The sequence below is a fragment of the Mus caroli genome, chromosome 11, assembly GCF_900094665.2.
Source record: "Mus caroli chromosome 11, CAROLI_EIJ_v1.1, whole genome shotgun sequence".
Lineage (NCBI taxonomy): Eukaryota > Metazoa > Chordata > Mammalia > Rodentia > Muridae > Mus > Mus caroli.
Window position 1 is genome coordinate 46,990,201 of NC_034580.1, and position 8,739 is coordinate 46,998,939.

Here is an 8,739-nt window from a genome sequence, read left to right on the forward strand (position 1 = left end):
CGAAGGCCTACTTCGGCCCCGCCTTTGTGCAGGGACAGGTGTGTGCTGGGGGTGTAAGGTGCGCGGGCGACACATCCCAGCAGGTACACCTTCCTTCGCCTACGAATGACCTAATTATAGGAGCCTGCAACGGCCAGAGGTGGGGAAGGTCACTCCAGGCAACCTGCCACTAGGCTTGTCCAAAGATGTGTGACTCCCTTGTGGTTCCCAGGGCTGCTGGACTAAGCGCCTTAGGGTTGCTTTTAGTCATCAGGCTGCCAGAGCCCAGACCACATCTGAGAGGTATCATCCAGTGGCCTTCCAGAAACACCAGGTCACAGGGAATAAAAACCTCGCCTACACGGACTGCTCATGCGCCGAGTCCGCGCAGGCGCCCTGCGGAGCCTGGGGCGCCGGGATTAACCAGCACTGCGCTTGCTCGGACTCGCTTCTTCCCTTCCCCCGCTGCCCTCCCAGCGGGAGGACCACGCCCCAAGAGCGAAGCCACTTCCTTCGGCAGCCAGCTCCGCTGCGCCTGCGCCGGGGCTCCACGGTGCGCAGCTCTGGGTCCCGGCCCCACTCCGTCGCCCTCCCCGCGGCTCCCTGACGCCGGCGTGACGTCACCACGCCGGGCGGCCGCCATTACAGAAAGCCGAGTCCCGAGCTAGGGCGAGCGGAGGAGGAGGCACAGCGGCCGGCGGCCGAGCACTGCGGAGCGAGCCAGCGGGCCGGCGCCAGCGCCCAGCAGCCGCCTGGGGCCGCAGGAAGCACCCCGGGAGAGCGGCGGCGGCGTGTGCGTGTGGCCCGGGTGCGGGCGGCGGCGCGGGAGCAGCGCGGAGCGGCAGCCGGTTCGGGCGGACGGCATCATGGACGAGAAGTTGTTCACCAAGGAGCTGGACCAGTGGATCGAGCAGCTGAACGAGTGCAAGCAGCTCTCCGAGTCCCAGGTCAAGAGCCTCTGCGAGAAGGTGAGCTGCTCTCGGCCGCGGGTGCGGCCTCTGCCCGGGGCCCGCCTATCAGGAGGCCGCGGGGACCGTGCAACATGGCGGCACGGAGGCCAGACCCCCGAACCTAGCAGCCCGGCGCCCGGCGCTGCCTGCGGCGACTCGCGAGGGACCCGGCGCCCCCCGCCTCCCGCGCGCTGATTGGATGGCGCCGCCACCGCGGCCTAAAATGGCGCCGCGCGCCGGACTCCGGGCTTCGGAGCCTCCGGGCCCGACCCGGCCCGACGCTGGGAAGCGGGGCGGCCGGGACCCTCGGTGGCCCGGCGAGGGACTGGCTGGGCTTTGCGCCCGGGAACGGGTTCCGGACTCATGGAGTCAAAGCATTGCGCTTGCACTCGGGCTTGCTTCGTGGAGCGGGCGCTGCCCACAGGGTGCCCCACAGCAGGGCTTGTAGGCCAGACCCAGGCGCCTATAGAAAGGTCACCTCGCTTTCCTGTCGGTCTCCACGCCTCGGCTTCCCCGGAGCCCTGTTTAAAGTGTGTGTTTAACGATTATGAAGGGAGTCGCTAACCCAGTTCCTACGAAGGTCATAGTGGTAGTTTGAAGGGAGGAATATAAAGTTTTCTTAGTTGGACAAATGGAGGATTTGGTGAGTCATACTACAACGAAGAGCTTTGGGATTGGAAATCCAGTGTCACATTAATTTATGATGTATATGCTGACTCAAACTGGGTAGTGTGAAACCCTTCTGTGTGTAACGTACTTGGCGTGGAGCCATTTATTTTTGAATGAGCAACATAAACGGGAAGAGAGTCAATTTTTTTATCCTCTCTGGTTGCAAAAGTTTCTTGGATTGTATTTTTGTGGCTACAATCAGCAGTCGAAATCCCCGTATTGACCGAGTTCTCTATTTCAGACATGGTGCTGAGTCCACTCCTCGAAGTGATAACTCGGTATCTCAGGTTATCTCATTCCATTGGTTTTCTCCAAGAATTGGGGAAGCAAGTTGTTCATGTTGTATTCTTGAAGTCTTAATTAATGCAATTTCCTGTTAGAGAAATGTGTCTCCACTTCATTTTAGCTTTTCAGAGTTAATTTAACATTTAATTTTAGTGCAGAATTATGGATTATGTTAGTAATTTGTGTTAGCAGGAAGAATTTTTGGAGCACAGAAGATGCTCATTCTTTTGTGGCTTGGTGTAGAAAGGAGATTCTTGAGTTTGAATATTTTCTGATGACACAGTTTTTCAGAAAATGCTGAAAACCATTTTGGTTAAGTCAAATGTAGATTTATCCCTTCCCTCCTTCCTTCCATCCCACGTATCCCCGGCTGCCCTGGTACTGGTTATGTAGAGCCAGGGTAGCTTTGAACTTGTGACAGACATTCCTTGTGTCTCTGCTTCCCCAAGTGCTGGGATGATGTGAGTGTATGTGTGTCTGTCTGTCTGTCTGTGTGTTATAACACGCCCCACTTGAATCTCTAGTGTTTTGATCTTTGTTTCTCTCACATCAAACAAGGTTGGTATTTTTAAGGTTTAGAAGTAAGCCTTTTAAATATTACTTAATAAATCTTGCCAGGTCTTAGTCTCTAATTGCTGACTCGGAGTGAAGGGCTTTATGTGGGCATTGGATGACTAGTCATTTGTGTACCACTCATTGGACTGTTTGGTAGACCTGGACACCATTACTTTTCGTTTCCCAACTGCCGCGATTGTTAACTGGCGGTTTCAGGTAAACGGTTTATTTGGTCCTTGTTTCTGTACTTAAAGATAGTTAATACATGCTCCAAGATTGCATGCTCTTAAGAAGGCAACCAGAACACAATGAAGAATACGTTATACATATTTTCAAGGGACTTTTAATCTAGTTGGAAAGACTAGGATGGCATTGTTAACTTGACACTCTAGAGCAGTGGTTCTCAACCTTCCTAATGCTGTGACCCTTTAATACAGTTCTTCATGTTGTGGTGACCCCAATCATAAAACTATTTTGTTGCTATCTCATAACTGTAATTTTGCTGCTGTTTTGAATTGTAAATCTCTAGTAGTGTGCAGGATACCTGATATGTGACCCTGTGAAAGGGTCATTCTGGCCCCAAAGAACTGCTGCTGTAGAGTTACCTGGATAGGAAGTCTCAGAAATTGTCTACCGAGCAGATTAGGTTGGCTGTATGATCAGCTTGTGAGTATGTTTTAGGAGCATCTTCTTAGGTTGAGATGGGAAGACACACCCACTGTGGATGGCACCATTCCCTAGATTGGGAGGGAGGGGTACTCAATTGTGTAAGGGTGGGGGGAGCTCCCTATGTAAAGGTCCCCAAATGACCTGAGTTTGACCCCTTCCTTATAGGAGCTATACGGTAGAAAGAACATACTCCTTCAAGCTGTCCTCTGAGGTACACACACAAGTAAATGTTACAGTGTGAACATGCATTCATTGCTGAGTTTCTCATGAGGTGATATGAGCACCTCTCTCAGATTCCTGCAGCTGTGACTTCCCTGCTGGGATGAACTAGGAGTGTGAACCAAAATAAATGTGTCTTGAAGCCAGGCATAGTGATATGCCCCTTTAATTCTAGCATTCAGGGGGATCTCTGATCTACAGATCAAGTTTAAGGATAGATAGCAAGGGGTACACGGAAAAACCCTGTCTCAGGATGGAAAAACAAAACTAGCTCCCCAGAGTTATTCTTGTTGGAGTGTCTTTATTATTACCAACAAGAAACTAACGTATGGAAATAAGTAGGACATGGACCATCAGGTAGATTTGCTTTGGGAAGACGGTTAGAGATACTACATTCAGAGATGGGATGGGGACTGAAGCTTAACACATTCAGGAATTTTCACATCTTCCAGAAACTCAGATATGAGGCTAATTAGCTTAGATCTCTTTTTAATGTATGTATGTGTGTATTATGTATGCAAATGTATGTGGAGGTGGCCATGGAGGCCAGAGAGGGTGCTGGATCTTCTGGAACCTGGTGGTTTTAATCCACTGGACTTGGATGCTGGGAGGCCAGCTTTAATCCTCTGTAAAAGCAGCATGGACTCTTACCCACTGAGACATCTTGGTAGCCGAGTTGTCATTGTAGAGCCACATAAACAGTAGTGCTTGAAGCCAGGTATGGTTGTGTATCCTTTGATCCCACATTAGGGAAGCAGGGGCTAGACAGAATTACAAGGTGAAACTATCTCCCCCCCACACACCCCCTAAAAAGTAAATAAATAGTTTTTAGATCTGTTTTAAAGTTTCCTTGAAATAGATTGCTTTGGTGAACATTGTTATCCAACTTCCTGGCTTTTAATTGTATTTAACTTTTGTAACTATGTAAACTTTACAAACAATACTAAGATGTTTAGACAGTGAATTGGTTGCCTTGTACCTGTACAAGGTATGCCACTTCCCACTTGTAATATATTTTATTGCCAGTTAAGTGGCAACATGAAAACGACATTTGCTTTTGGTGAGATTGCCCTTTAAACATTTATTTTTTCATTTATTTTATTTGTGAGATAGCTGTGTTCTGTAACTCACCATCTTCCTGCTTCAGTGTCCTGAATGCTGGAATTAGAGATATATGCCACCATTTCCAGCTTTAACAAAAAATTTGAAACCAATCCGAGTTTTTCACCAATTTAGTAGTACTTGTTAAAGAACTACACCCATTAAAGATAACTTCTGGGGGCTGGAGAGATGGCTCAGTGATTAGGAGCACTGGCTGCTCTTCTGAAGGTCCTGAGTTCAATTCCCAGCAACCACTTGGTGGCTCACAGCCATCGGTAATGAGGTCTATCACCCTCTTGTGGAGTGTCTGAAGACAGTTAATGTACTTACATATAATATAATAAATCTTAAAAAAAAAAGATAACTTCTTTCTGATGCTCTCATAAGAAGGAATGATAGCATCAGAGGCTTCCCTTATGTAAAGATAGAAATAAGCCCAAGTGCTCACTGTGGTTAAATAGCTGAGACCTCTGTTCTGTATACCTTGTCAACAATAGCAGTGTGGCTTGCAAACAGAAAGGATCATAACAGTGGTGACATGGTTTTTTTGTTGCTGACTCATTAAAAATAGAGATGGGCTCCAAGTTTCTCCCCAAGCTAAGCTTACTGTGTGTACATGTACCTTGCCATTTAGGGACCTTGGTGTTTTGGGTGAGCACATGCGGTTCCATCTGAGGCACAGTTCCATCGACAGATGGAAAAAGGTAAATACTATCAGCTTGGTGAGTGTGGTCATAAATGCTTATAATCGCAGCACTCTGGAAGCTCATGCAGGAGGATGGCCAAGAGTCAAAGGCATATGGGCTTCTGTGACAGTCTCATCTATATAGTGAGCTCTGGGTCAGCCAGGACGTGGGAAAGAGTTAGGCAGATCCTCAAGTTTGAGGACAGCCAGGATTACATTAGAGAGGTCCTGTCTCTATCTAATACAGACATAATGTCAAATAAATAGAGACATTATGATGTCATTTAGTTTAAACATTTGTTACTTGAGAATGGAAAAAAGAAACTGCTTGTTATTGATTTGATAAGCTGATTTTTTTGTTTTCTTGAGACAAGGTTTCTCTGTGTTGCCCTGGCTGTTCTAGAACTCACTCTGTAGACCAGGCTGGCCTTGAACTCAAGATTTTTTCAAGTGCTGGGATTAAGAACATATGTCATCACCACCGCATTGTTAAGCTAAACTTTTGATCAAGATGACATTCTTTTTTTTAAGATTTATTTTATGTGTATGGGTGTTTGCCTGTGTATATTTATGTGCACCAAGTACTTGCCTGGTCCTGATTGGAATTGTGGGTGGTTGTTAGCCACCAAGTGGGTACTTGACATAAAACCCGGGTCCTTTGCAAGAAATAGTGCTCTAAACTGCTGGGCCATCTCTCCCACCCTCAAGATTAAGTTCTTATATAAAGTAATATATTTATTAATTTAAAAGGCTGTTTGGCTGTTTCCATAGCAGTAGTTAAAATATTAAGGACATGTTAGAATGTTTTCATTATACTTCGGCATAGTCACTGTTGTTGATTGTAGATATAAAGCAAGGGCTTGGAAAGGTTAAGTGGCTGATATGGAGGGCTGGAGTTAGGTTACTTGGGGTAATGACTTTTAATCCCAGCGTCCCCGTCTTGCTTTCAGAGCCCTGTTGAGGTAGTAATGATGAAAAGCGCATGTGGATTGGGCAGCATGGACTGTGCTTGGTGATTCTGTAGCCTGAAGCATTGTCTTCCTGCTGCTGCTGCTGCCAGGTCCATTCATACCAATCAGATGGGGTTGTCCCACTCTTGGAAACAGTGATTCTTTCATTTTCATGTGGCTAACTTCATTTGTCCCTCAAATAAGACAGGTGTGATGAAAATGACAGGTCATTTAAAACATTCTAATAAGCCGGGCGTGGTGGCGCACGCCTTTAATCCCAGCACTCGGGAGGCAGAGGCAGGCGGATTTCTGAGTTCGAGGCCAGCCTGGTCTACAAAGTGAGTGCCAGGACAGCCAGGGCTACACAGAGAAACCCTGTCTCGAAAAAACAAAAAAACAAAAAAACAAAAAAAAAATTCTAATAAAGGTAGGTGATTTTGTTGTTGTTGTTGTTGCCAGGTATTTATAAAATGCTGTTCTTTTAATTTCTGAAGCCTCCACACGCCTGAGTTTGTTCTGTGTGTGCCTGGCATAGAGTGGGATTGCATCTTGGATTAACTGAATGAGAAGTATATTCTCGTGCTGATTCCTAGGTCCTCCTTGTTCTCTGATGATGGTTTGTAATTCTCTGCTTAAGTAAAGGTGAATGTTGTGTAGTGGCAAGAATGATGGGCCCTGGAAACCAGACCTGGTAGTGTATGGAGTCTCAGCTATTCAGAGGTTGAGGCAGAAGGATTGATTGCATGTTCAAAACTAGCCACATAGTTTTGAGACTCTGTCTCAAAATAAGTGAAGAGAAAGCTAGTTCGGGATTTATAGTTCGGCCATATACCACCTGCCTGGCTGGCACGAAGCCCAGCCACAGAAAGAGGGAGTGACCCATCCTGTAGGAATGAGTGAGACAACATTCATTTCTATATTCAGTCTAGTAAGTCAACATTTGTCATGTCAGAGTTAACAGTGAAGTGTCTTTTTAGTGTGTAGAAAATAAGCACTGAATTGAGAGTTGAGTCTTAAGGGCACTAAGGGGACCAGCACTTTGTTGCTACTGTGACTTTCTCTTATTTCTTCTTCTTTTTTTCCTTTAAAAAAATAAAAATTCATCTTTGGGAAAGCCATCCCTTTTACTCCAGAGTTCTAACTAAGCTGGACTGGGTTAGGAGGGGGATGTTTTGTTGGTGGTGTCATTGTTTTAAATAGCTTTCTTTATAGGAGTAGGGTAGGCTAAAGAAGGGAGAGCTCTCTAGCTGCCAGTTATGGGGGTGAGAGGTTACTGTTGAACAATCTGGGATTAACAGCTTCATTTTCTTCACAGTACAGTGGTTTTTCATTTATTTATTTGTTTGTTTGCTTATTTATTTTTAAATTTGTTTATTTTATGTATGCGAGTATGCTGTGGTTGCCTTCAGACACACCAGAAGAGGGCATCGGATCCCTTTACAGATGATTGTGAACAACCATGTGCTTGCTGGGAATAGAACTCAGGACTTCTGAAAGAGCAGTCAGTGCTGAGCCATCTCTCCAGCCATGTTTTACCTGTTTATAAAGTGGGGCTGTGTATTTGGAAGGGTGAACACAGTAGAGAGAGTATGTTTCTGCGTTCTGGTATTTGTGAACTAGATGCCCAGCTCCTCCTCCATCCCCTCCTTCCTGTTTCAGTCAATTCTAGTGTAGATGGCATTTTTAAGTCCATATTTTTATGTTTCCTGGTTAATGATTATCCTTCAGATGGTAATTCTTACCCTTATATTTGGGCAGAGCAAAAAGGCTTTGGCTCTAGACTGGCCAGCAGTTTACCTGGATAAGGGTACTTGGGAAGTTGAGTTCACAAAGGATCTGCAGAGTTGGCCACGCTTCTGTTTTATAGTCCCTTGACCAACCCCTTAGGCCTTCACTGCTGAATTTTGTCTTCATGGCATAACTCTACACAGACTTATTAGTTTAACTTTTCACTCTAATTAATAATAGTAAAGTTTCAGCCATGTGGTGATGCACAGCACTTGGAACCAAGAAAGAAAGAAAATTTTCTTATAGGTCACTGACCATGGAAGTTGGTTTTCTGTTACTGCCAAGAGGGGCCCAGAGATTGAATTGTTTGTTGGGCTTGGCAGCAAAAGCCTTTACCTGCTGAGCCATCTTGCCCTGACAAGAAACATTAAAACTAACATTAGCTTTTTTATATAAGATGATTGATGGTTAATGTCTACTTCCAGAGACTACCCAAGGGCAGAATTTGTGAAATACAGTATGTCTATAATAAAGCATATTATTGATCATCCAATGTGCTGCATCGAATTTCCCTCAGTAAAGACCTGCTTGGAGCACTTTTTTGTTTATATTATTTGTTTGTTTTGAATGGGTTTGTTAGCAGACAGGGTCTTACTGTTCGCTGTTTTTGTCTCATGAGAGCTGGATTTACAAAATCAGGTATGTTCTCCTACACCTTCTGGCTTTTATAAATAAGGCTGCTATGAACATAGTGGAGCATGTGTCCTTCTTACCAGTTGGAACATTTTCTGGGTATATGCCCAGGAGAGGTATTGCGGGATCCTCCGGTAGTACTATGTCCAATTTTCTGAGGAACTACCAGACTGATTTCCAGAGTGGTTGTACAAGCTTGCAATCCCACCAGCAATGGAGGAGTGTTCCTCTTTCTCCACATCCTCGCCAGCATCTG

At 45.7% G+C, this 8,739-nt stretch overlaps 1 protein-coding gene across 1 annotated transcript in view; it reads left to right on the plus strand.

Moving 5' to 3' along the window:
• Window positions 1-593: 593 nt before the first annotated feature.
• Ppp2ca (protein phosphatase 2 catalytic subunit alpha) overlaps window positions 594-8,739 on the plus strand; it is a 25,370-nt gene continuing 17,224 nt past the window's right edge. Inside the window, exon 1 of the mRNA XM_021176874.2 lies at window positions 594-947. Coding sequence (XP_021032533.1) covers window positions 846-947 — 102 coding nt within the window. The 5' untranslated portion in view covers window positions 594-845. The remainder of the gene's footprint in view (window positions 948-8,739) is intronic.